The 27,941-nt window shown below is 41.2% G+C and overlaps 1 protein-coding gene across 6 annotated transcripts in view; it reads left to right on the top strand.

Moving 5' to 3' along the window:
- Positions 1-27,941, top strand: part of GAREM1 (GRB2 associated regulator of MAPK1 subtype 1) — a 103,138-nt gene that overhangs the window by 52,603 nt on the left and 22,594 nt on the right. For 5 of the 6 annotated variants that reach the window (XR_010470549.1, XM_065053414.1, XM_065053413.1 and 2 more), the window contains one exon: positions 23,455-23,585. The exons of the other annotated variant lie outside the window; for it this stretch is intronic. Coding sequence is in view for 4 of the 5 variants with exons in the window: in XM_065053414.1 (XP_064909486.1) it covers positions 23,455-23,585 (131 nt within the window). In the remaining variant the exon portion in view is untranslated. The remainder of the gene's footprint in view (positions 1-23,454; positions 23,586-27,941) is intronic. 6 annotated transcript variants of the gene reach the window in all.

Raw genomic sequence — 27,941 nt, 5'->3', positions numbered from 1 at the left:
GTTGCCTCAAGGAAAGGGGAGTGGTGAAGTGTCTGAGATGAAACTTTTAGTTTGTGGGATGATACGATTCTGCTCTTGGCTGTTGGTAAAGCATCAGCTGAACAGCATGTTCACATTCAGCACTGTACTTCAAGAAAAATGCAGACAAACTGAAAATCCAGATTACAGCAGCAAGAATAACCAAGGTGTGGAAAACAACAACCTCTGAAGGAAACAGTTCTAACAAGGCAGACGTAAATTAGTTATTTCAAAAAACTTTTCCAAATGTGAGATTTCTATGTAATGGTATGAATTACCTAGGCAGTTTGAGAAATCTCTCATGTTGGAAGTTTATAAGAACAGGTCAGATATTTACCAGAATTGTTTTAGAGACAATAAATTCCTCACTGGAAGCAAGAGAAGGAGGGGAAGAGGGAATCTTTGAATGTCTGCTTTTATTTTCTGTGAATTAGGAACTGAGATTGTATAAGCTGCATTCACATCCATTCCTATATATATGGGGTTTTTTAGTTATTTTATTCATGCATTAAAGGGCTGGGATACAAGTCCAGACATAAGTAGTATAATAAATGAAACCAGGTTACATATTGATCTACATTAACAGTTATTATTTCAGTACAGACAGATACAAAAATTATGTATGCACGAGCAAAGGAATAGAAGTTACATATACATGATAGTGGAACACTATTTTAAGAAGCATCATTTCTGTGGTAAATGGGCATAATGTAATCAATGGGTATGTAAAATAGAGGTATACAGAAATCTCCTTCTCTCTTTGGGACTCATGTGACTGCAGCTGGGATGCAACTTACGGCTGATTTTCACAGTGGAAAAGATACTGGGAGAATAATAGGCTGGAAAATAATATTCCTTGCAAACTCTGGGGATATGGAAGGGAAATTAGTTTCATTTGGCTGTAGTCTCCAAGAGCTTTCCCTTATCAAAGCGGTGAAATTAAGCTACACAATGTTAAAACCAGGCCAAATCACAGCAGAACTGCAGCAAAAACTGAACAAAATGGTAGCAATGAGCACGAGGAAAAACTATGAATTTGAGGGCAGAACTTCCTTCTCTGGAAACGTTTCAATCAAGCAAAAACCCGTAAGCCGTAACCCAGAAGAAATAATTCATTGCAATCCTCTGGCTTGCGCTATCAAAGAGATAAGACTTAGCTGATTACATTGGCTCCTTCTGGCTTCATAATTTATTTTGCAAAATGGCGGAGGGGTTAAATGAGAGATTAGCAGCTCTCATGGGAGTGGAAGGAGGGTTTTCCCATGACTGCTGTTTTGTAATCTCTCTCTGAAAGTGTCTTACTCAGTCTCTGTGCCTGATCTTTCTAGGTCAGTAATATTTCTATCAATTTTGATGTCAGAAGAGCATCTTTTAGATTCTTTTCTTCTCCTAGCAGGGAGGGGACTGTTCAGTTACCATCAAGGGAATTCCTCTCAAGTCTTGATTTTAATTTTTTTACTTCAGTAACTGCTTCATTTGTTATTTTGTCTAACTTCACAGTTTCTGGAGTCACATAATTACTGACACAAGTTTCTTTCATTCTTAGTAAAGAAAAGCTAGAAAATACTGTACAGATGTATCCTGAAGGCTGCAAAAAAATAAGGAAAATGTGGAAGCAAGCAGTTGGTGCTGTGGATAGTTTTCATATTAAATAGATAATGTATTTATTTTGGGGTAGAGGAGGCTTGGCTTGCATTTCCAGTATTTTGTTAACCCTTTATAGATATTAAGAGTTATGAAACTATACACTTCATGTTGAGGGAAATGGCAACAACATGCTATATAAAGGGAAGTAGATGATGTCAAAGAAAGATGATCGCTGACTTTAAAATTATCTTGTTAGCAAGCTAATTTATTCATTAAGAGCGCTCTGCAAATTTTAGCATATCTGGAATTGGTTAGAAACAGCAAAAAGTCACTGGTATAGTTGGGGGCTGTAGCATATGGTATAAGAGGAAAGCTAGAGGAAATGTGGCTTGTTCAGCCTGGAGAAGAAGAAATATGGGGGTGGCCAGTTTTCCACCAACCAGACCAGGTCTGACTCTTCTTGAAGGTACACAATGGAAGGGTAATGTACACAATGTCCAACAGGGAAAAGTCCACTTAAATGTAAGGAAAAGCTTTGTCATGATTGTGGTTAACCTTGGAAGGGATTGCCTACAAGTGCCATGGAGTCTCCATGCTTGGACACCTTCAAACCCTGATGGAATGGGGTGCTGGGATCCACCTTTCAGCTTAGTCTGGCTTTCAGCAGGAGATTGGACTTCATGACCTCCAGAGGTCACTTTCAAATTAAATCATATGATTCATTAAGGGCATTACAGATTTGTCCTGTAAGGGTAGGAGTCCCTTCCTTTTATTTCCTGCTTATTACTAAAAACTGAATCTGTAGTGCTGAAATGTTAGTTTAAAATGAGTGGTTTTATTCTGACATTTATCTTGTTTTATGAGATGCTGTTAAATGCTGGGCAGCAAGACAAGGAAAGGACTGAACCTGTCTTTATTGCCTATAGTACACTGGTTCTCTGCCTTCTGAATAATAGTATGAAATTTGGAGCTGATGTTCAGATTAACTTTTTTCTTCCTTTCTGCTGGGAGCTAGGGATGTGTGTGGGAGGTTGGTTTTTTTTTCCTCCTCCCTTTTCTTCCTTGTATCTCTCCAAAATAGTTCTTTCTAAACTTTACAAATATTGCCAGGAGAAAATTTGGCATATGCGTATAATTTAACTGTTCACTTGTTCCTAACCAATGAGAGTATGACTTCAAAAATACTGAAAATGTTGTCATTTTGCAGTTTGTTTTAAGGTTTGTTTTGTATCTAATTTGTGACTAATTGGCTATAGCGTATGGTAACACTATTTTGAAATAAGATGCCTTTTTTTTTTTATTTTTTTCATTTTTGTTGATTTAAAGGAATTATTTTGCTTAGCTTTTGGTGTGTTTTCTGGACACTTCTGTAAGGGCAGGTCTTGAGTTCATAGCTGAGGTTCACTTAACAGATGGCCTTCCTTGGCTAACTTGCTTGTTCTCCTCCCCCTCTCTCCCCTTCTCTTGAGAGAGAAGGTCTCAGTGCTCGTGGCTGCTAACTTGTGAAAACTGGATCCTACTGGTTTAAGTCCTTATGCATCCAAGTTGGGAACATTCATGCTCATCTGAGCGGTTGTGCTGATGCACGTAGTTTTCTTACTTCTTCAACTCCCTTGTTTTCTTCTTGTCGGGAAACTTTCCTCACCTTTCCAGGTTGCGGCTTAGGCTACTCAAACATCCACACAATTTTTCAAGATGCGATCAGGTAGGAGAAGAAACCACGTGCTGCATCCTGGGAGTTCTTAAGGATAAATAGCCTTTTGCCCATTTTTTAAAAATCATCTGCCCTCAAAATATCTGTGCACTTGAACATTCTTGTAGTGACCCTGGTATAATCCGTAGCAGGCAGGTTAGTCGTACATTCTCTTCGGGGCGAGTGCATGAATTGCCAGTGCTGTGCTTGGACAAACTCAGGTTCAGAAACCTAAAGCTGACAAGCACCACTTTAAGATGACAAACTCCTTAAAGGATACTTCAGTGTTCTGGAGGAGTTTGCAGGACGTGCTTGCTTTAGCACGCTCGAACAACTCCTTGCTGCCTCACACCTGCTTCTCCCTCCAACGTCCAGCTTTGCAGCAAGCGGCAAAAATCTGACATCCTGAACTTTCTTATTGAGCAATAAATTCTGTCCTGCTTAGTGGAGTATGAACAGAGATCTGCTGATCATGGTTTTCTTTGCCTGAAAATAAGGGGGCTTTTCTGTTTCTTGTAAAATACTTGAAAGCAGTGTTTAGTGAGCAAACAATCTAACTCCTTTACCAGACTGAAGTGCTCTGAACTATTTAATGTTAACCAAACCATTTTATGAAAAGTGCTATCTCAAACTCAAATACAGCTTTACCCAGGAAAGATGTGGAAACGCATTTATTTTTTTTTCTTGTTCAGCTGGAAACAAATGTTCTGTTCTCATACCATGTGAAACTGGAATAGATTCAGGTCAGTCAATGCATATTCATTCCTTGAGACTCCTTGACAGTTTTAACTATAGTCACTTCCCTCTCCAGCCCACTCCTTTCACTTCTAACTATGAGAATGGGAATCCCTTTGTCTTTCGGGAATTGCGCTTGCATGTCTCTGAGCTCTGATGGATAAAAATCTGTTAAAACTTTGCCTAAGTGGAGCACATTTAGTATGTGAATTGTATTCTTGGGTCTTGTGATATAAAAAAATACCAGCATTCAACAAAAATGGCTTTTGGTGGGAATGTTTTTTTCCTGGGTTGTTGTGGGCACTTTTAGACTTCTTTTTATATTACTAAATTTGTTATGGGAAATATTAATCTGGGTGGATCATGGTAGATCAACAAGCCTTCCTTGGGTATGATCTAAAATGTCACTGATAAAGCCTGAAAGCTTTTCCCTAGTCAAATGCAGCTATCCGCTAGTCTGCAGGGGCTGCTAGTTAGTCATGTGCAAGCAGACACGTAATGCCTTCCTGTCTGACCTTCACCAAACATCTGATTGGAAATCTGTTCAGTACATTAGTAACTGTCTCTTTTCCTGGAAAGCCAAGAAATACACATAGGGTCTGTTTGTATAAACTACGAGGTGCGGAAAATATTTACATAAAAGTTTTTAGTAGTCCTTAAGTCAGGACGTGGTATTACACTCAAAGGAGATTAAAATCGGTTATTTGCTTTATTCTTTTCAAAATTGTCCTTCTCTCGCCTGTGTACGATACGAGGGTTCCAGTGGCAGTGTAAGAATTGAGAAGGCCGTATTGTACTGCACAAAATGAGGGCTGTTCTCCAAACCTCTGTTCCCTGCTACACAGGGTCCATCTATACTGAAGGAAAAAGAATAAGTAACAACAGATTAGTTGTGCAGGGAAGCACAAAACACATTGCCTGTATGGAAGATTTAGGCCTCTTCTCAACATTGAATTCATCTGCTGCTGAAAAGGTCTCCCCTCCCCTAGAGTGTCAAATCAACACCTTTCTTTTTAATTTTCCACCTTAATACTGTCTGTTACAGAGGTTTAATGTGCTGGCGGTCGTTGAATATTTTTCTTATTAAAATGTGTGTTTTGAATAGTTACCAGGTCAGCAAACTGGCTAAATAAAGAGGAGGAGGATTTAGCAGAGTCCGAGCCAGCCATTTACAAATAAATCTCTTGGGGTCTCTAATCACCAGCAAATACAGCCATCACTTGGATTTGAAGGGAGATCAAGGATTATTAATATTTTATAAATGTATTTTTAACTTCAGTACCGTTATACGAAAGTGAAGGATTCAGTGCTACTTTTTCACTCTTCCTTACCTCCTGCAGCAATCTGGAATGATTTAGTTGGATAAACTGAAAAACATTAAGTGTTTCTACTCTGTCCATACCCAGTGCATGAAAGAGTTGTCAGTGGTGTGGCCAGTAATGTATTGGTACAGAAGTACAGAAATTTTGGTATCACAAAATGGGGCTGTGGAAAGAAAGGGTTTGCCTGGTAAACTTTTAATTCATGCAAATCATGGGTGAATATTTTCAACTTTCATGTCTCTTTATCTTAAAACAAGTCTGAGTACTTGTGCCCTGATTCCCACTGAGGAGAGATTGGTCTCCACGGGATGATGCAAGTCCTGGACACATCACTCCTGGCTTGCTTTTGTGTCTGGTAGGGAAACATCCCTTGCTGTGGTTTGTCATCAACGTTCACAGGGATTTCAAATGTGAGGGTTGAGTCTATGTAAGAAGAATTAAGTGTCTGGATACAAGGTGATGATGGACCTGCCTTCTCCTATTGTACATGTGTTTTTGCCTCTTCCAAACTTCTGGGTAGCCTGGTCCTGGCAGTGAGTAACTTGGCAGGAACGCTGTGAAACTCTGTCACAGAAAAGCCCTGTGGGAGCACAAGCAACATCCTTAACTTCCACAGTGCGTTACACCTCTTCCTCCATTCCCCCCTTTGCCATTGGCACCAGTTGCCTGAACTGTTTTGCTTTGCCAGGTAGATTTAATTCGGTCACAAAGCAGTGGCAGGGCAAAAAGGAAGGGGAGGTGGAAAAGATGGATGACTCCTGTTTCTCCAAAACAAAATGTTAGAAATATTAAAAATAAAATCCCAAAACTATCTGTAAATGTTAATGAAATTTAGCTGGGCTAAAGGCATTGAGGTTTGCCCACAAATGCCATCTGGATATCTGTCAGCACAATGTTTGTTCTTTGTATTATTCTTTCAATCTTCTGTAAACAATTTCAATGGCTTTTGGACTTCCCCTTGATACACAAATAAATCTTCAGCGCTGATTTTCCCTTTGATTCTCTGTTATCAGTTCTGATGCCAAATGAAAACAAAACTCCCTTCTGTGTAATAGCTTAACTGCATCTCTGCTCCCGTGGGACTAGTCCTGACAGGGTAGGAAACACAGCCCCAGCCCTCCCTCTGCCACCAGCCTTTGGGAGAGTTTGTTGTCAAGTCAGAAGTGAGCAGAAAGTCAAGGCAGAGACCTGATCCTTGAAAACTCCAATGCGTCAGCTATGGCACCCCTAGCAAGGAGAAAAAGCAGGGCAGAGGATGAACTGCAGCTCTGCCCCTTGCACCGCTTTGTGTGGAGCCTTTGAACCCTTGCCCTGAGGGGAGCCGGGGTGCCCCTGCAAGGCAAGGGGCTCCTAACAATGCACCCCTTGTGCCGGCTGCCTTCTCCCAATGCTGCTGCGGCGTCCGGGCTTGTCCTGTTAATTGCCTGGTGAGAAGGAACCCCCTTCTGGTGTAAGAATGATTTTCCACTCTTGGTGATGGATGAAGCTGGAATAAAGCAGTTTAATTTTTAGAAAACTGTTGACCCTGAAAGGATTGAGCTATTATTTTAATTACTGTAATGAGCAAACACTACTTGGCAATCATTAAAAGAACGTATATACAGAGCTCCAGATCCTGCTGGCTGATGTGTATTGATGAAACTTTTCTTGAACCGGAGGGGTGCGTGTTAATTTTTTTCTGCTAAATTGATGGCAGCGTGGGCAAGACATTTTGCTATTGCTTTGTATTGCATTTCTGTCACCAGGAAATTTGTAGTCAAATACAGGCTATTAGTAGAAGTGTGGGTCAACATTGTGAGTGAACATTCATAATGATCCCTTCATAGCAGTTTGAGATCAGAGTTGGCAGAATTAATTTTCAGCTATACCATTTCCTTGGGAATGTTGACCTGTTGAAACTACTGCAGGACGACGTTGAGCTTAATCTGAAGGGTTCTGTTTGTTAGTTTTGAATTTGAAGGCTTTTCAGATTCACAATGGAAATAGAAAAGAAAATTGTACCGTTCAATAACTGGCAATTTAAAACTTCAGCCTATAACGTGTATTTTCATGCATTTTTAGGGGTTAAATCCCTACTCATATGGTTCTACTTAGTATAGATGTCATTCAGCTGACAGGAGCTGGAGCACTGTGCATTGTGCAGATCATCATGGTGGGCAGGTTTCTGAAGCTCATTATGCTTCACGTTGCTCAGTGACAGCAGGTGGCAGATGATGAAGATGGCAGATGAGCTCATCCAGCAGCAGCATTGTGTCATTTCTTTGTCTGCACATTGCACACGTGCGGTTTTCTCAAGGAGACAGCCAAATCTAGTGAGGTAGCACTACAGTGTCAGAGGAATTATTTAATGAGGAATGAGATCCTAAGACATTGTGGACCTGGAGAAAGACACTGAAAAAAAATTTAGGAAATATTTTTTGGGGGAAGGAAATTCTTATTATTCTTGCATTGCCCTCTTGCCTTCACCTGCAAAGAAAGAGCTGTCATATTCTATCCTTTTTACTATTTACAGGTTGAACTCTGCTATAAGGCTCAGTCAGATGACCCAACGTTTGTTTTTTTTCCCCTCACTTCTTTCCTTCAACACTGTTCGAGTTTGGCCATGGAGGTGGAATCAAATTTCATAAGGGAAATGAAAATCTTATTTTCAGACAGATGTTGCATATCAAAAGCAGAAACATGTTAGAAAGCTTGATCTGATGAGCTCTACATATGGCTTAATTTTTCAGTAGAAAGTGTAATTAAATTGTCTGGCTTTCCTATATTAGCCCATAGTGCTTCATGCTATAATCTTGCACTAAGATCTAAGGGTGTGGTTTTAATATTTCTGGTATATGTAAGCTGCTAATATTGTATCTTTTCTGTTGTGAAGGACTGGTGTCTCTCTGAATGTATTGACTAATTAATCTTCCTTTTTCACTGATCATTAGAGTCCTGTGCTAAATGGTCACAGAAAAGCTCATCCTCTATTATTACTATGGGGAGAATGCTTTTTAACTTTCATTTCTCTCAATATTAATGCTATACGTAAAGCTTTTTTTTAATTGTAGAAGAAAAAAAAACTCAAAATGAGTAGCATAGATTTCTTTGCTGTACATTTCATTCATTTACTATGAAATTTGGGTCGTAGTGATTCACAGCTCTTCTTCCTAGAGGTGAGTCACAGAAGATATTTTTAGCGTACTCCTTTGCTTGCTTTTCCTTTCTTTAGAGGGAAATAATTCTGAGTGAGGGAGGCAGAGAGCAGGGAGGAACTGACACACATGACGTTTGCCAGACAAGAAGTAAGTAAAATGTGAAGGGCCAGGCTAAACCTTCAGCTCTGCACAAAGATGTGCACAGGCTTCGCAGACCAGATGTCTGACATGGCCTTAGACTTTCCCTTAGGAACCCTGGAAGGCAGGCTCTGTACACACAGCGCCATGGACATGTAAGATCACAGCGTGTCCTGGCTTGCCTGATCAACAATAGCTGGGAAGCAACATCACCCCAGCATGTGATAGCAACCAAGGTTGCCAGGAGTCCCTGGAAGATGTCTTGCGCTGTGGAGAATGAAACCTGGGGCTGCTGTATCTGTCTTACTGCTGTCAGGTGTGATGGTTCAAGGAAGCAGATGTATGTGACCTTTGCATCCCTTCATTCTGCTCAGATGCACCACTAGTCTTCTCTACTGCGCAATATGAAACTTTTGCATGTTGCCGATGTTTGTCGCATCATAGTGTTTGGTTGTCATAAGCTTTGTTTAATGTGAATCAAATGGAAAGTGTGTGGAGTGGTTTTCTGACTCCCATCCAGGGAAGACTTTGGGTCACATGCCATACAGCTTTCGGAGAGCTGGCTCAGCTGAGTCTTCCTGGAGCTGGTAACTGGTCAATGATGAGGAGCCCATAGCAGGCAGGAGTGCAATGCCAGGGTATGGCGAAGGGTAGAATAATAGAATAATTTTGGTTGGAAGAAACCCTCAGGATCATCAAGTCCAACCATAACCTAATTCTAGCAGTAAACCATGTCCTTAAGAACCTCGTCTATATGTCTTTTAAACACCTTCAGGGATGGTGACTCAACCACTTCCCTGGGCAGCCTGTTCCACTGCTTCACAACCCTTTCTGTGAAGAAGTTTTTCCTAATGTCGAGTGTGAACATCCCATGGCACAACTTGAGGCCATCTCCTCTTGTCCAGTCCTTTGTTGCTGGGGAGAAGAGACTGACCCCCTCCATGCTACAGCCTCCTTTCAGGTAGTTGCAGACAGCGATAAGGTCTCCCCTCAGCCTCCTTTTCTCCAGGCTGAACAGCCCCAGTTTCCTCAGCCGCTCCTCATCAGACTTGTGCTCCAGACTTCTCACCAGCTTTGTTGCCCTTCTCTGAACTCTCTCCAGCACCTCACTGCTGTAGTGAGGGGCCCAAAACTGAGCACAATATTCAAGGTGGGGCCTCAGCAGCAGCTAGTACAGTGGGATGGGTAACATGTAGGTAACATGTTAAGTAACTTCTATAGGTATTTAGGCTCTCAGCCACTTGGACAATTCAGACTGCAGAGTGGCTGGGGAAGCAGAATGTTTGCAGGGGAGAAAGATGAGGACCGTGGCATTGCCCACTTTGACATCTCTCAGTCAGAGAGCCCAGCCTCCAGCAGATAAAATGACACAGATTTACTGTAAACCAGATCATGTCTGGCTTGGCTTAGCTGCTCACAGTCTTTCCAGTGATTTAACTAAACATGTTTTATACTAATTTAGTTAAGCAGACAGTGAAACTGTGTACTCAGCATGTCGTGTTGGCCAAGTTTACTGGTGGCAAAGACCCTCCCATTCAGTGGCAGGGTTTTGGTGGGATGGACACTCAGTCCCTTCAAGGCAACTGAGCATGGTAGTACGAGGTGGCAGACTGAAGGGATGAGACAAGTGTTGGGATGTTTCCTTGGAGCAGGTGACCCTTCTGCAAGTGACCTTGGGCAGCAAGACAATGGCTGTGCCACTGTATGTCTGTGGAGGCTGGTGTGTGGGAGGCTGTGTGTGATGTCGGGTTTTGCTCTTGCTGGGAACGCAGTAACGCAGTTGAAAAAGGAAGCAAAGGACTCTTTTAGGAAATTACTGCTTCAGGGAGTGCAATTCATGTCATTTCAAAGGTGAGGTTTCTTAGATGTGTATTTGCCTTTCTGCTCCTTATGTTCAGAAATCTCAACTTCATTTACCTGAAAGGAACATCAAGCTGTTGGAAAAACTTTTTCAATGCTTTGTCATAACTCCAACAAAGACTGATCTTTTTATGGTTTTGGGATTTGAGTTGCTTTTAGCTTGGGATGTCCCAGTTTTTCTGGTCTCTAAGCATCAGCCGTATTTTTTTCTTAAATATCTATAGTGATATCTATTCTAGGTGTCTGAAACTCTAATATCCTTTTTTTTTCCATCAGTGGCATCTTCACAGCTTCAAATTTATGTGCTAACATAAAGTTCTCAGTATTGATTTGGTTTCATTTTTCAAGGAATAACTTATTTCTTTTGAACCAAAAATATTAATAGTATTTCTCTGGAACATATGCAGAAGCTAATGTTAGCTTGTATACTTAGAAGTCAGTATGTAATAACATATCTCATGATAATCTAGCAGCCAGGGAAGTCCATATGCATTCAGAGGCAAATAGACAGCCAGCCACTCTGATAATTACCACTTCACAGCCCTTTCTGTGAAAGGCTACAAAATGGAATTGGTGCAAAAATGGCTTTCAACCGGAGGTGCCCTAAACCAATATTAGCAAGAAGGTTTCACTAGAAACACATATAGGATAAAATATTCAATAGCATTTCACAAAAGCATTAGCAAGGCGTAGTACAACTTTTTAAATCATGAATTATCATTTACATGGAGAAAACAAAATCCCCTAAGTGGTCTTCTAAAAACACTTTTGAAATTAAACTTCCCCATGTGCAGTCTGTAGCATTTACTTTCTGTCGAGGTCTTCTAAGCTAGGCTGCCTCTACTAACTGGTTTCATTTGGCTCTCAGCAAGCTGGCAGACATCTTGTAAGAGGGGAAAAATTGGCTGGCAATTCTTTTTCTTTATACCTTTTGGATTCAGCTATGATAATTTGAACTGCCAGAGAGAGGTTTAGATGGTACTCACCTTATTTAAGGTAATGAAACAAAATATGTGTGAGGGAATGCATTCAAGAGAACTGAGGCAGATACATATCTTGCTTAGATCTGAATTTTAGATTTATCATCTTTGTTTCCTTCTTGAGTAGCAGTGAAAATTAATTTAAATGGGCAGTGCTGAACCAGTGTACTCTTACCCAGCATCGCTGTTCACCCACCTTTTCAGCTCATCTGTTTTCCTTTTGGGTAACACTTTTAGCACATGCTGTGAACATACACCAAAATACTCATTCTTAAAAGCTGCCTTCCTTCATCTCAAGCCATTATCGAGAGCTCTGTCTGCTTCGCAGATAAATCGCACAACACTGAATCAATGTCCTCCTGTACTGGGAGCCAGACAAACGATTCTGACAGAAACTCTGTCGCATTCATAGAGAGTGAGAGAAGAAGAGCTGGCTCACCTCGTGCAGAATACGGGTAGCAAAACATCCTCTGCTTCTCACCTGAGAAATATAAACGTGGCTGTTGATCCTAAACCAAAAAATTAGTAATGTTTGCTTGCTGCACGTTACTTTGCATGCTTGAGAGATATTCCAGTGTTATGGATGATAGTTTTTGGATCATGTATTTCAATAAGGTGATTTTTAAGATCGTGTTTGTTGGGTTTTTTTTGTCTTTACACTTGTTTTAATTATCTTTAATATAGTTTTAGCTGTAGCATAAATATACTTAACACCGAATACTCTCCTTGGCAGGAGACTTCAGCTGAATAAACCAGATCTATTGTGTAATTAAGGAGTTTCTTTGGAAATTGGCTTCATTTCAGTTTTAAATATGTTGTCTAATTTGTTCCAGAAGTAAAGTGAACTTGTTTTTTCAGAACTTGCTCATGATTGCTGGTGGTCAGAGATACAATAAATTTAGTTCCTTCCTAATTTAAACACTTTGTAAGTATGTAAGCTAAGCTACAGTCTGCACCAGGCATTGGCAATACAAAGCGATGGTACTGTTCCAAAGAAAATTGTCTTTTTTTAATCACATAGAACAGCAACGCCTCCTTTCCAGTGCTGATACACAAATGTTGGGAACTATTTGAGCAACAGGTTTTCCAGTAATTTGAGTGCAATACTTCAAGGGAGAGAGGAGGAGGAAAAAAATACAGGCTCTGCTAGAGATTGTAAACGACATGTATATTCAGCAAGCAAATGAGCTACGAGCTTTGAAACAATAAGCTGCTCTATAATGCACAGACGGTCTTTCAGGCTACCAAGCCCAAGCTCTGAAGTCTCTCTGCACATTGATAAAAATGTCTAACTCTGAATGAAATACGTTTTTTCTGTCTCATGTAAAGCCCTGTAAGCTACTGAGAACTGACTGAGCTGCTGACTCAGCCATTGTTCCTGGTTTTTACAACTCCTCCCATTCAGTTAATTAAAAAACCTGTTCCTGAACAGGAAACAAAAGCACTTTTTATACAGAATTGATCTATGTACATTTTCAAGATTTCTGCTCCGTGAATGCACTTTTTCTTCAGCTTTGTTTCTTGCAGCACAAGTGCCTGCCAGAGGCAGTACTGTGGACACAACTGTCCTTCTCGGCTGGAATATTTTACTACACACCGTCCTACACTTGTGCCACGGCCCGTTGAGCATGGGATGAGGTCAGAACCTGAAAAGCACAAAAGGCTTGTCAGCGAGCAAGAAAACGATGAATGAAGTTAAAGTCAGGTCATAGAAATGGAGATACTCGTGTGGGAGTAGCAGGAGGAAAGAGATATCTCAGCAAAAGAGCAGAAAGCATAAAGGATGTTGGGTGTGCGGTTCAAGAAACTGTCTTTGCACTGTGGCAGAAGCACTAAGAGCTTGAGTTTTGGTGAGTGTTGACTTTGAAGCTTTTGCAAAATAAATAAATAAAAGCTGCTACTCAGTAAGGCGAAGTTAACCATTAAGCTCAGCAGTTGCTGCTGTTATTTTAGCAAAAGCTTCAACTTGGCAAGAATTAAAGAATTTGCATGAAGTTGTTTGGAAAAGCCACTTTCGTTCTGTCAAATTTAATTTTTAAGAGATGGCTACCAAATTCAAAAAGTGTCTGGTATAAATCCACAAGTCACTCATAGTTAGAATCTCTGAAATTCATGTTATGACCAAAAATATGTTTCTACACATCTTAACTTCCTCCCTATAATTGCAGCTCTCCAATTTTTTAATCAACAAAGGGAAGTAATGCAATTCAGAGCACGCCTGACACAGAGGTTGGGACCTGTTAGTTTCTAAATTGCAGGAATTTACTTTCTTCGATGCAGTTGAAATTTGCTTCCATAAAATGATTAACCTCTTTCCAAGCTCAGTTGATCCTCTGAGAATGAAGCCTCTCTAGTCAGCCAGTGTAAGATTTCTGTGTTGCCACTGGTGGATGGGATTTCTTTTTTGAATGCTCTCCAGTTTTTATCTTAACCTCAAATAAATGTCATCATTCACTTGTGTCCACTGGTGATGAGGAGGTACACTGAACTACTCTCTGTAAGGTACAGTCTATGTTTAAAATGCTTTTTATCAGAGCAAAAATCCTCTTTACCTTTTTGAAGAAATTTAGACGATGAAAGTAGGAGAATCTGTTCAACTAGAGCTGCACTAACATGAGTCCTGGAACATTTCTGCAGTTAGAAAATACTCCAGTTTCTTTCATTGACACTTCAGTTGCATGAGAAACTAAAGCTCACTATTTAGCAACCAAAATTAGGAGAGTGAAAGGGAAGAAAGGTTTCTTCCCATGTGTATCTCCCGTGAGAAGGCTTCTGCTGAAGGGGAGGTTGGAGTTGGGTTTCGGTACTTATTTGCTTCTTGGAATTGGGCAGATTATGATCTACAGCTGCAGCACTGCTGGTGGGGGCATCAGCCCAAGCAGAACAAACTTGTGTTAACTGTATTTTCTTAACATAAATGTTGTTTACTAATGATCAGAAATTTTGTTTTGATAAAAGATAGGATTTTGCTCTTTCCACATTAAGGAGGAAATCTTGCAGATTTATAATTTCTACTGAAATCAGTGTTAATGAGGTGAGGGAATCCATGGTGTGAAGGCAGAATTTTTTTGATGCAACTGTGATATAAAATCCCAGCACACTTGGTTAACCTTTAACAGGTATTCTAATATGGCGTGTTTGAGCCTGCTTGAAACTAGTAATATTAATTTCAAATGTTAACCAGGAGTTTATTCTGTTACTCTCATCTCAACTTTCTTCTGTGCTTTAATTAAATGTTAATCTATTGTAGACAACCCTGTTCTTCTAATGAATAACTTGGGATGAGTGTATACTGATGATCTGGGAGGAGATCGCCTAGTTAAGAGTAGGCCCAAAGGCAGATTAGGTTTGTGCTGCCTCTTAATTTTAGATATACATAATGTCTTTCACTGAAATGGGAAAATCTACTTGGGCAGAACAATGTAAGGATGCTATTAAGGGACTTGTCTGTTATCCAGGGCAGGGTTTGATCTTTGACTTGCATTGAGATATCTAAGCTGAGTCTCCACGCCTTACGGCAGCTTTTTAGCCCTGAATCAGTATTAAAGTATAAATTAAAGCAGTGTATCTGCCTAGTAAGACAAGTGTCTCGAAGTACAGTAAGAACTGTAACCATGTACTTTTTCACCTTTGATTCTATGTCATTTTCCAGCTGTTCATGAAGAGGACAGAAGTTCTCGATAGAGGTTTCTGTTAAGTCAGGGATAACTTGGTTTTGCTTTCTTTTCTGGTGGCAGGCTGTTCCACCAAATGTTCTCCTAAGGATCCTGGTTGCTGCTGTAGGAGACCAGAGCCATAAGCTTTTAGTGACTCTTACCATTTTCATAGCTAAGGTCTAAGTGGGCCTCCACTCCAGTGCCAAAGGCACAGTGCTAGTAGTCACGTAAGAAAAGCTTTTGTCGTTGGGCAGCTGCTGTTAAACATAGTCATCTCAGCACTGTTTCATGCAAGCCCAGGGCTGGTTTAGTTGGGCTTTCTGTAACTTTTCTCCTTCTTTTTTATCCTGCCATCTGGATAAGCTCTGTTACTCACCAGGAGAGCATGCCATCTTCATGTGCATGTCTTTATAATCTTACTGTTCAACAGAAAACTGCCAACAGCCTTTGTTAATAGTAATTAGGAGAGTCAAATGGTGCAGTAGTCATCAGACTCCTCTGCATGGTCACTTGAGCATGTGAACTAACACACAGCCTGTGGAATATTCTTGGTGTCTGTTGGCAGTGCATGGGAAAGGAATAAATGATGTTCATTACAAGTTAGATTGATGATAACCCAGTGAATAAGTTAAATCTAGTTAACTTACAGTCCAGACACTCAAACATGTGACCCCATAAAATGAAACGTTTCATTGTGGCAGTCTGGTTATTTGTGATGATAATAACTTATGAAACAAAGGTTAGAGGTTAGGCTTGTTTTCCCTGTCTGTCTTTGTACATCATCTGCAACCTAAAATTCCCTCTCATGCAAAATCTGTGAGTTAAATCTACTTTAAGCTATCATCAGTCACCATTTGAACTGATTTTTCTTTGTTATGCTGCCAATAGAATCAGATATTTTTGTTATGCTGCTTAAGAGTCATGAAGGTAAGATAGGAGAAACAGGCTGTACCATCCCCTTTGCTTTGCCAGGGCAGGATTAGAGGTTTTGATTAGCAAGCATTGCATTGCTGTGTGGGAAACATGGTTGGGTTCCTTTCCTTGATCTCTGGAACGGTGTCTGTGGGTCCGTGCAGGTGATGGATGTGTCAGCGTGCTGGTGCTGTGCTTCGACATGTCTCACCAGCTTGTCAGGCCTGACTCATTCTTCCTTGGTTGAATGGATATCTGTACCACAGACATAACACAGAGAGGAATAAAGGCGTTGGAGGCTTTCAAATCTTCATAATACTTCTGAGAAGTAAAGCTATTCATTCTGAAGGGCTCCTTCCCCATGAAATGTTGCACAATCGCTACTGACTGAATGTGCCTTTGTGCCGTGCCCTCTGCTTTGCAGTGCCATAAGTTTAGCTCCAGTACACTTGATGAATTCTAATTGTATTGTGTTTACTTAGATATGTCTCTAGTTCATGTTTCATCTGGGTTTTTTTTAATACATTTCTAAAATTTCCTTAAGATTGGGTACAGATGGGGACACAGGAGGTCCTTTTCTTCATCCCTTTCCCACCCGTCAAGAAAAAGTACTGACAGGCAGCTCTTAAAAAACAAAGGCAGTATTTCAAAGTCTGTTTAATAGCTATTTCATGGTGATTATAATACAAGAATCAATCATAGTTTTTCCAGTCTGTGGCTCAGTCATTATCCTTTGGAAGCTGTGTATCAAAGACCCTTGTTTTGTGTTTTCCTTGCTGTATTCCCCACCCTATCATAGTCTCCTGTATGTTTTCAGCAGGCTAAAATACACAAATAAACAAGTTCTTAAAACTCAGAAAAAGTTCCTTTTTCCCTGCCCTCCCAAACCTTTTTTTTATTTATAGCTCACAGATGCTGTCAGCATGGCAGATAAGGATGAACCTGAACTGTTGGTGTCTTACTGTCTTTGACTGAGGGGATGAACTTACCATAACGTTGCATCCATGTTAGTTTGCAGCCAGGTCTCAACCTGAGGTAAAGGTGGTAGCTCCTTCAATAGGGAACCCAGAGGTGATGGAGCAGGTGATCAGCTTTCCTCTCCTCTCCATCAGCACCAGGGCTGTGAGCTGTTTGTGGACTGTTTGCTCCCACTATTGAAAACAACATTCTCTAATTCCGTTTACACTTGCAGTTTCTTTCGGCGATGCATCTTCTCTCACTGCACTGTCCTCCCTACAGGGGGGGACTCTGCAGCCCTGGAGGACCTGGGCATGGGGGCATTTTTCTCTCCTCAGAGAGCTGTGAACAAATCCTAGGTTTCAAACCAGCTGGAAGATGACATAAGCAAAGCAAAGCATTTATTTCCCACTCGTTCGTTCTTCCGAGTGTATGTTAAACCTTTTCACAGTTACCTAGTGATCGGTCCCCAAAAGAGCTGCAATGTTGGCTTTACACCTTGGTTCCAGTTAGTCACGTAATAGCAGTGTCAGAGAGTTGTGATGGATTCTTTTTTGTTCTCCTTTTTCTCAGGTCTAGACAACTACTACCACTGTCATGACAACACTTCTTGCAACAACCAAATGCCACATGTAGGTTCTGTGCAGGCGTTTTGGCAAATGTCAATTTAAATAAAACCCCGATTAAAAAAAAAATACATGTAGGCTGAAGTGACAGAAGTGTTAGGATTATGTCTTAATATATTATTTCAAAGTCTGGTTTGCTATGCTCACTCTTGACTGGCTGCCTTGTCTAAGGATTAGGTAAGGAAGAAATAGCTTTACCATATGATCTAGTTGATGGGGTGACAAGTGAGACCGTAAACTGAGATTTCCTTCCATTGTCCCCCACAGAGACAAATTTATTTCTGCATCAGGCATTGAGGACTGTTATGTGCACTGTCAATGGAAGACTATACAGGTCCACGTAAGAACCAGCCATGCTGAAGTGCGCTTTCCAAGTCATGCAACTACATTCTCCCTGGTATCTAGCAAGCCACCTCTCCGTGCCCTTTGTTATTACATCTTATTTATCCTTTAGGCTTATGCTTTTCAACTCTGCTCACTTCTATCAAGGATCATCTCTTTTGGGGAGGAAAACAAAGTTATTTCCTATCAGCTTTGACAGGAATGCTGAAAAATCTAGACAAAAATTGTCTTTTTCCAGAATGGTGGTGTTTGGCAGGTAGAGAGCCTTTTCTTTTTGAGACAGCTCTACTGTTCTTTGAAATACTGAAAAGCAGTCAGCAGTCAACAAATAATATGAAACATAAACCTCTGCAGTACTTTTGCTACCCTGCTGTGCTGTCTGCGCATTCTTGAGAAGCGCTGGGCTTTGCATACAGTCTCACATAGAGAGATGTGAGACTTACTAAATAATCAAAGCTGCTGAAAGACAATGCAACTCCTGCCTCCTTGGAGAAACATTTAACAGCGAACGCAATTGAGCAGATGTTTCACTGACCTTCCATGTTTCCTACTGATGACATGCAGCTACTTTTTTTTTTTTTTTTTCCTTCTCAGAATTTCTTTGTTCAAATTTTCTTTTTGGTATATGAGCATATACATGCTCTCATCCTTTTATATCCATAAAAGCCTGACTTTTTGCTCAGTCTGTGAACCCTTGCAATAAAGACACCCTTGGTCTAGGCGCAGTACAGAGACAGTGCAAAATACGTGTTTCTCTCTTGGAAGCATTCTGAACTCTTAGATATGGTTAAACCATTTGGAGGTGAGGGGTAAGTTGCTGCAAAAAACAGGGGATCTGACATTACAGAAATAACCTGTATGAGGTGGGTTAGAGTTGTGAACCTGTGTAAGCCTGGAAGAGCCTGAGCAGCGACAAAAGCAGAAGCATCCTGAAGTCTGGGACTGAAAGGGCTGGTTAAAGCCGCTGCTCGCAGATACTGCAGGGCCAGCTTCTGGTGAGAAGGAAGATGGACTGATCTCCCTGCTCCTACTGGGTTTTAATAAATGCCTCCAAAAACTGGAGGATAAGCCCTGGTTTAGGTCTTTCGCTGCCTTTTTATCTTTCTAGACTTACTTCCAGCAGTTGTGGATTTACTGTCTTTGCTGTAAGTACCTTCACAGGGAAATAAGAATTCATAATCTGCAGAGATAATATATACTAGTATGAAACTGTTCCAATACTGTGCCTGCCAGAGGCCAGGCTGGAAGATAAAGAGATATAAAGCTTGCAGTAGTCGTTCATTACTCGTTTGCGTTTGGCTGCAAAGGAGTAACCACACCTGCTCGGTGGACCATGTAGGTATTACAGATCTTTGATCTTTCTGAACCTGCACTGATTTACTAGCGAAACATCTCATTATTCTTTTTGTGCTTGTAAGAGAGGTGGGGCTGCTTCTATTATAGTATAACTTTAGCTTTAGATTTTCTTCAAGTTTTCTGTTAAATTCCTAATTAACACATATTTAAATTGTGTTGTGATTTGTTTAAGATTGCTGTCAGGTTTGTAGTCTCCCAATGAAATTTTGCCTCTTGTGCAGTGTGATAAAATCCCACTTTAACTTGCAGTCAAGCCAGACTTATGTCCATTTAACTTGTATTTCAGCCGTGCTGTCTTTTTTATGGCAGCTTGAGTAGAGACCAGGGAGAAACATAATAAGAAATAGTCTCCTTCCTCTCCATTAGTTAGTTACTTGACATCTGGCTCAAATGTGTATTGCAGGCCCCTCTTCAGGCCTTCTTTCCTTCCAATAAAAAAGTCTGCCTTTTTCAATGTGGAAATAAATTTCAAAAAAACTGTCTATAGAAAATCTTGAGTTATAAGCCATCTCTTCCAAAAGAGAGGCATTTTAACATCCAGCCCTGACAGCTTCCATGCACAGCATACTTCTTGATTTCGTAACAGGAGGAGATTAATGCTGCCCTTCTATTATATGCTTTGGGATCAGTGTGTACTCCTCTGTAGTCAGCCCCCTCGTGAACTGCTGCTTATTAGCAGCAGAGGCACAGACGGCTTTGTGTTTGTGTGGCTGAGCTGAAGGAAGGGGAGGATGGCACAGAGAGAGACATGGATGGTTCTGAGCATCTCTTTGTGCTGAAGCAAAGCTCCAGCTGACTTTTCACTTAATTCAGAAACGTGTGTAAGTCAACAATAGATACCAGACCCTGCTTCCAGTTGCACACAGCCTAAAGCATTTTTTTTCTGTGCTGAGGAATTTGGGACTTTTTTGTGGAAGTTTGGATTGTAATGAGTAAGTGGCCTTTTCTTGCCACCAGACTGTCTGTTGTTAAGTACATAACAGTCACAGTAAAATAATATTATTATGCTTCCAAACAGAGTAACTAGAGAACCTAGAATTAAAGACCACTGTCTCATTCAAAGTGTTGGATGAATATTTTTCATATAAGGTTTTGTTATTCAATGTGTTGTTTTGCTTCCTTCTTCATGTGAATTCATGCTTTGTTACTGTGCCCAACTCAATTCCCACTCTGAAGTGAGAGTTCTCAAGTTCTTTCTGAACTAGCAAACTTTGATCACTGCACTATTTCACAGTTTCAAACAACTATGTAGCTTCCACACAGTATCGTATTCTACTCCATTCTCTACATAAGGGGGAGTGTTAAATCACAAGTAACTGTACTGATTTTAGATCTGAGGTTACTCAAACTTGCTGTGGTTTTGTTGGGGGGCTTGTGTTATTTCTTTGAGAGGGAACTTAATGTATGAAATATCATTATAAACTGCTTGCCTTGGATAGTAACCACAGCTGAGAATCTTGCAAATCAGACCCCTAGATCCCAAACTGGGCAATCAGGATGGCATCTAGGTGGCTGTGTTGGTAGTTGCAGAGGACAGCAGTGGTCCCTGAGCAGCAATTCAGAAGTAAGCAGGAGAGAGCGTCAGTCTCAGGTCAGCCCATGGAGAATGAACATTGTGTGATGACATGTCATCCTTGGTGACTATCTGTGAAATACAGTCATTATGCTCTAGAGTGGTAGCTTTTCTGTGCTGTCAGGTGCTCTCTGATGCAACTCATAGTCCATGCTGCTACGTGATGTTCTGGCATGTCCTGACTCCATGGAGGAGAAGGAGGAGGAAGTCTGACTTCGTTCCCTCCCATTCCTGACTTTCCTTGGCAGGAAAATGGGGTGCCTGCACGGGAAAGGACCTGCGGGGCTGGAGAATGCATCTTCTTGGTTAGGCTGTGGCTGAGAGGGAAATCCTGAAGCGAGGACTTACATGACCTGTATGGCAGACTGGGGATTAAAAAGCAGGGTTCTTTCTTCATATCTTCCTGTCTGGGCATCACTCACAACACGCTTTCCAGCTTTGGTTAACTGAGCACCTCCCTGCTTACTGTCCAGATTCCCTAAGCCCAGAGGAGCTGGCTGCCTGGCCCCTCTATTGCTTTGCACGGAAGGGTCCTTGGAGTGGACAGGGTCTTGTATTAATTTTTGCTCCAAAACTAATTACTTTTTGTATGTATAGCTGCCTGGACACTTTTTAATTTGACTTCTTTTATGAACTGTAACTAGGACTTGTTTTCAGAGTAGGGCTTATATTTCAAGCATCCTCAAAAATACTAAAAAATCATGTTAGGGCTTATTTTGGGGGTAGGTCTTATTTTTGGGGAAACAGTGTATGTTGCTGTAATGTACTATAGGAATGGCTTCAGCAGGTCAGACCAGAGGTCCTGCTGCATCTACCCCAGTGTTGGTCTTTGAAACACTTGAATTGTCTTGGCTGAACTTCAAATCCTAGTGTGTCCTGAAGCAGACACAGAGTTGGGAAAACTCCAACTGATTTTTGGAGTGCGGTGAATTTTTTTCAACAGTTGAAAGTTGTAGTCACATGGTGGGAAGTACCAGCATCTTTTCTTACCCTGCTGATAGTACTTCAAAGTTACTGTGGTCACTTTAGAAAGACAAAACGTATGGCAGGGAATAAAAGGAAGTCTTCTGCCTTCTAAGTTGATATTTAGGCTTGTAACCACAGTACTCAAGCACACCGACTACAAGAGTGTTCCTCTGTCAGCGGTGTTCTGGGCTTGGGTAATGGAACTGAGCCTCTTGCTCTCCCACCTCTCTTGGTGTGCGTGTGTGTGTGCACACATACACACACCTGGCAGGGTGGTGGGATGGGTCTTTCTCACGGAGCGTCAGGACTTGCTGAGCTTGCATTCGTTTCCTCCTCTGCTGCTAGGTGGCCTGAAAGAGTTTAGTGTGGGTGAATTCTCTGAACATGTCACAGATGTCTCAAGTCTGAGGGGATATATAGGAGCAGCAGGGTGTTGTGCACAAAAATGCTGAAGGAGTGAGAAAGTATTTCTGTAGGTGGCTTGACATCCTGATGTATTGGATGAATTTTAATGAAGTTGAGCACTCTCGGGGAACAATAATCCACTGGCTGCATACATTGCTAATTTTAGAATATGATTTACAGCAAATGCACTAACCATTGGTTTTACTCAGCCTTTTACTCTTTTTCTTGAGTTGTTTGTTACCTCAGGTCCTGCTGTGATATCCTCTTGCTGAGATCAGCCTTTAACTTAGTTGTAGTTAATGTTTCTAAATTTGGGAAGATCACTCCACTGATTTGAAGTCACACCAGCAGCAAATGTGTCCTTCTAAGCTTTCATTATCTCAGTGTTTGTTAAAGAAAGCTTTTAATCTTTGTGTTCACAGCGCACAGAGGGGGTTGATGTACCTGGCTGTCCCTGGGAGGTCTGCCCGGGGCAGCTGCCTACGTGTTGGTTCATGCCTTTTACAACACTTAGGATATAGCCAAGGTTTTAATGCTGCAGGGAGGTAAAGTCGGCAAGAAACACTTCTTTCTAGTGCTCTTCTGAAGGCGACCACCTTCAAAAGGGTTTTAAATGTGTATGGCTTACTTTTTGATGTTAACTATAGGTCTCAAAGGGCTTAGTTTATGATTAAGGAAAGTTAGGTGCTCTTCCAATCTTAGGGAAGCCTAGAGGAGAAAGGGTTTTAGTCTAGTATTTTTAAATAGCTATTTGATGATGCTAAAAACAAAACTCTTATGTTTATTGTTTGGGGATTTTATAGTAGTGGGTGTGTTTTCTTTGTCTAAAACTTTTAATATTAAAGGCCAAAAAGTGCTATCTGTACAGATACGATTACACCGAATTAAGTACACGAACACAAATGCCTCCATAGTTATTTACTATTTATAGAGAGCGTGTGATAAAAAGATCTCTTTTAGTTTAACTTTGGCTCCCACACGTTCTTTTCCTTCCAACCTGGTGAAACTGGGTGTCTTGCATGGCAGGTTCTCTCTGCAGACTTTCTGCGATCTCCTGTCTTCTTGTTTGGCTGCTAATAACCGGAAAAATTGACCGAGCAAAATGGTGAAGAAGTTGAGCCAGCAGTTGCCACAGTGACAGTTGTCCAATATAAATATCTTACAACTCTTCTGTTTATCATCTGTTTTCAGGGCAGTTTAAGCTGCTGGAACAAGACCGAGATATTAAGGAGCCAGTGCAGTATTTTAACAGTGTGGAGGAGGTGGCTAAAGCATTTCCTGAACGAGTTTACGTCATGGAGGAAATAACATTCAACGTTAAGGTAGTCCCTGAATAAATATTTATCCCTGTTTAAGTGATTAACTGTTACAACCTTTATATACATGGCAAGTGAGTAACGGTGCTGTGTGGGAAGTGTGATTTTTTTTTTTTTTATTTTGAGACAAACGAACCTTTGCTGTCCTGCATTCAGTGATGGTGCTCTTCGGGATCATTTTTGCAGTTTTAAATCAACATGTCCTCTAAGGGCTCTCCTGTCCTATGGTACTTCGGGGAGCAATCCTCATGACCCATCCAATAATTCATCTAATTAGGATGCTCCTGCCAGATTTTAAACAAGTGTTGCTTGTTGCCCCCTTTCTCCTCCCCCTCCTGCTGTATGAAATTTATTCTCTGCTAAGCAGCAGCTGCTCAAATCCCTATCCAGAAAGCCTTATTCTCAGAGAGCATGCAGGGTGAAATGATGGGGTTGCTTGTCTCAAAATTACTGCAGCTAAATAGCATTGTGAATAAAACAAAAAACAAACAAAACACACACGGAAGAAAAGACACACTTGTTCTCTGTGTGCGTGTGTGTTTGTTTGCATGTGCCTGCCTCTTGGGCTCATGGAAGGGTCAGCAAACCCATGAGTGTACGAGTGCTTGCTGTCACCAAACATGTTGCAGGGCAGTGGCACAAAATGAAGAAGACAGAACTTGCACTTCCTTTCCCTACCTGTATGTGTGACACTACAGAAGGTAGGTCAGCTCTGCCAACGGAGCAGAGTGGCCTTTGAGCTCTTCTGATTTGCTTCAGTTGATTCACCACCTAAGTCTGGTAGAAGAGCATCCCAGAGCTGGGTTGCTGCGGCACAAATGCCCATCTTGTACCCTGCAGGGGAAACTGGTTGATACTGGTGTAAAACCAGTATAGAGTTTCCTGGTCGCATGTAATAGAGATGTGGGTTTATTGTAACAACCTTTTAATAGCTTTTACTCTTTCTTGCATTGTAAAGTTGGGGGACACCAGCTAGTCTCCAGTTATAGCTATGAAACAAGATTACTGAAGACTGCTCTAAGTGTGAGAGCTCATCAGTTAATTAATTTAGCAACACAGGCAGTAGATTGCTTTCATTAGTGTTCTCCACTAAGCTGAACTCATAAAACAGAGCCTTTCATGAATGAAGGCTACATGACAAAGCTGGAACACTTTTTTATGTTTAGGATGTAGTTGGTTGGGCAAATCAAGGCAACAGGAACATTTCATTTCTGCCCAAGCAAATCAGCCTTACTTTGGGACTGCTAGCCTTATCCAGTGCTGTGCCATTATTTCTCAGTTGATCAATGATTAAATCAAGAGAGTGGCATGGTAAAATGTACAGCTTTAGTTTTATATAGAGAAAAGTATTAGTCTGCAGGCTTGATTCAGTGTAAAACATCATGTCTTGAGTTTCATATGGGTGTTCTCAAAACTCTTTGTCTTATTTAGCAAACTGACAATTTAGCATAGCTTGCTGTTAGATATCAAATCAATTTTTAAAAGATACTATAGTTATACTCTCTAATGTAAATAACAGTAATAATAATCCAGGTTTAACCTAGTTACACAGTTATCTTGGCAGTATTTCTCTTGGCAGTTTTTCCAGTTTCATAGAAGTCTATTCCAAGGTTATAATCTTCCAAAAAATAAATGAACTTAACAGGATTTATGAAAGTGTTTAATAACCGTTTACATGCAAGAGAATTATGTATGCTAAAATTTTAATATAGGGGAGATCCTGTGAAACCGATTAGAGCAAAGGGAGGAATACTAAGTACAGTTTATTTCTGTCCAATGTGGCATGCCTCTTTAAATTCAGAAGAGAGTACCAGGTAGCTAATCTGATTATATATATACATATATATATATATATATATTTTTTTTTTTTTTAATGCCTAAAATATCTGATGAATCATTTAAAATGAGGTGAAACTCTGAAGTCTGGGAATTCTTTCTTGTTCCAAATACTCCAATCTTCCATGGATAATTTTTGAAGAAAAAGCCTATAGAGTTGTGCTGTGCCACCAGAGAGTCACTGCATGGTTTTGCCTGTGCTTGTTGAGGTCTGCTGCACGTGTTGATATGCCACAGGTACGGTTCGACCTGGGGTCACTTTATTTTTACTTCATGTGTGAGTTGTTAAAAGGAAAAATAAGCCCCCTTATCCTGGGAGAGGCAGGGGAGATGGATCTCCCTTCTTTCCCCACGGGTTTTGCAGCTAGGTAGGATTTTTGGGTAATGCGCTGAGGCTGGAGCTTTGGGACCTGTCTGATATTTGAAGGAGCGCTGTAACACAGGCCAACAAGCCGAGCGGGGATTGCAAGGTGGAGAATACCAGACAAATATTTTTGTAATGACTAAAACTACTTCCAGTAATTTCTTTGGAGGTACATATATATCAATAGTGTACTTGTGTACCCAGCTGCTTCAGGTACCTGTTGGCCAGCAGCATCTACAGGCACTGCAATTTGGTGTGTTCTGGGGTTGACCTAATTTCACACAGCCAATAGGTCAATCTGTTCTGACTCTCTACAACTACCTGAAAGGAGGTTGTACTGAGGAGAATGTTGGTCTCTTCTCCCAGGTAACAAGTGACAGAACAAGAGGAAATGGCCTCAAGTTGCACCAGGGGGGATTCAGATTGGATATTAGGATAAATTTCTTCACAGAAAGGGTTGTCAGGCATTGGAACAGGCTGCCCAGGGAAGTGGTGGAGTCACCATCCCTGGAGGTGTTTAAAAGGCATGTAGATGAGGTTCTTAGGGACATGGTTTAAAGGTGGACTTGAGAGTGCTAGTTTAATGGTTGGACTCAATGATGTTGAAGGTCTTTTCCAACCAAAATGATTCTACGATTCTATTATTCACTGACCAGATAGGTGATAACCTTTTCTCTATTAATATTCAGCACATAATTGCAGAGAATTTTGGTTATGTATCAACGTTACACTACAAAGATGAGGATTTTTTTTTGTTCTCTCTGCTAGGAAGAAAAATATTAAGGAAATCGTGCTACCCCGGGGCTCTAGCTTTTGCTGAGCCAACAGCAGCAGGTTTCTGCAGTCGGCTGCTCTGGTCCCATGCAGATGGCAGGCTGTACGAACACCCAGGAAGCTATTTGCATTAAGACTTAAGAAAACAAACCAGGAACAGAAACCTCACATCATACTGAGGGCAATTCACAAAAAGTTCTCTTAGAAAAGCAACAATATTTCCTGATAGGTTGGACATTGGACAAGCCGTGAATTCCTGCACTCTGAAAACCAGCCCGCTTAGTGTTGCAGGACCTTTCAAACCTTGCAGGATATTGGTTTTGTCCTGAAGATCCCACTCAGTCTCTCAGGAGAGCCTGTGAAGCTGTTCGCAGAGCTTTTCCAGGATGGAGAAGTGGATTAGTTCATTAGCCCTATAACGATTCTTTTCTTTCTTGTCAAAGATATTGTTTGGCTGGTGTGGATTTTTGATACTTGATTTGTTCAATTTTTTAGTGTAATCCTCTTTTCACAGTGGTTTAACTGTGTTGTCTCATACAATGTGCATTTTAACAGAAATAAATCTATAGTGAAAAAGCAAAATTGACCTCCTGATTTGATTGCAGTTCTGTTGGCTCTGATAAACTTGCCCTGAGTGTCCAAAGAGCACATTTAGAGAAGCTTGTAACCTATACTGGCATTTTTATACACTACAATAGCAACTCTCTTGAAATCAGTCCATGTGTAGGTTTTAGCTCCAAATTTGCAAGCGATTCATAGTACATCACCTTGAGAATTATTGCTTTAGTCCCCTCATCGCTCTGTGGCTCAATGCCAGCTTGATAGGGCTGCAAGCCTCGTCTCCAGGGTGGTTTTTCTTCTTCTCTTCCCCCGGCACCTGCAGCACATGCCAGCTACGGCACCTCGGTGTTTTGCGTTGGCCATGCAGTGCTGTGGCAGCCTCTTCCTTCCAGCATCTGGTGCAGGGCTTGAGCGAGAGAGAAGCAGATCTGCTGCTTCGTGTCTGCTTTCGTGTACCTGCCAGAGGGTTTCTGCTCTGCAAGGAGCCCAGGTAGTGGGAGCCATTGCCTCACAGTATCTTCCTGATATCCCATGTGAAGAGTCACTTCATGGTGGAGCTCTGCAGAGAAGTGATTGTCCCACTGTACTCGGTGTTGGTGAGGCCCCACCTTGAATACTGTGTTCAGTTTTGGTCCCCTCATCATAAGAAGGACATTGAAGTACTAGAGAGAGTGCAGAGGAGGCGACAGAGCTGGTGGGGGGTCTGGGGCTGTTGAGCCTGGAGAAAAGGAGGATGAGGGGAGACCTTATCACTGTCTGCAACTACCTGAAAGGAGGTTGTAGCATGGAGGGGGTTGGTCTCTTCTCCCAAGTAGCAAGTGATAGGA

Source organism: Columba livia, chromosome 2 (genome assembly GCF_036013475.1).
Source record: "Columba livia isolate bColLiv1 breed racing homer chromosome 2, bColLiv1.pat.W.v2, whole genome shotgun sequence".
NCBI lineage: Eukaryota > Metazoa > Chordata > Aves > Columbiformes > Columbidae > Columba > Columba livia.
This window is presented reverse-complemented; position numbering and strand designations above follow the sequence as displayed.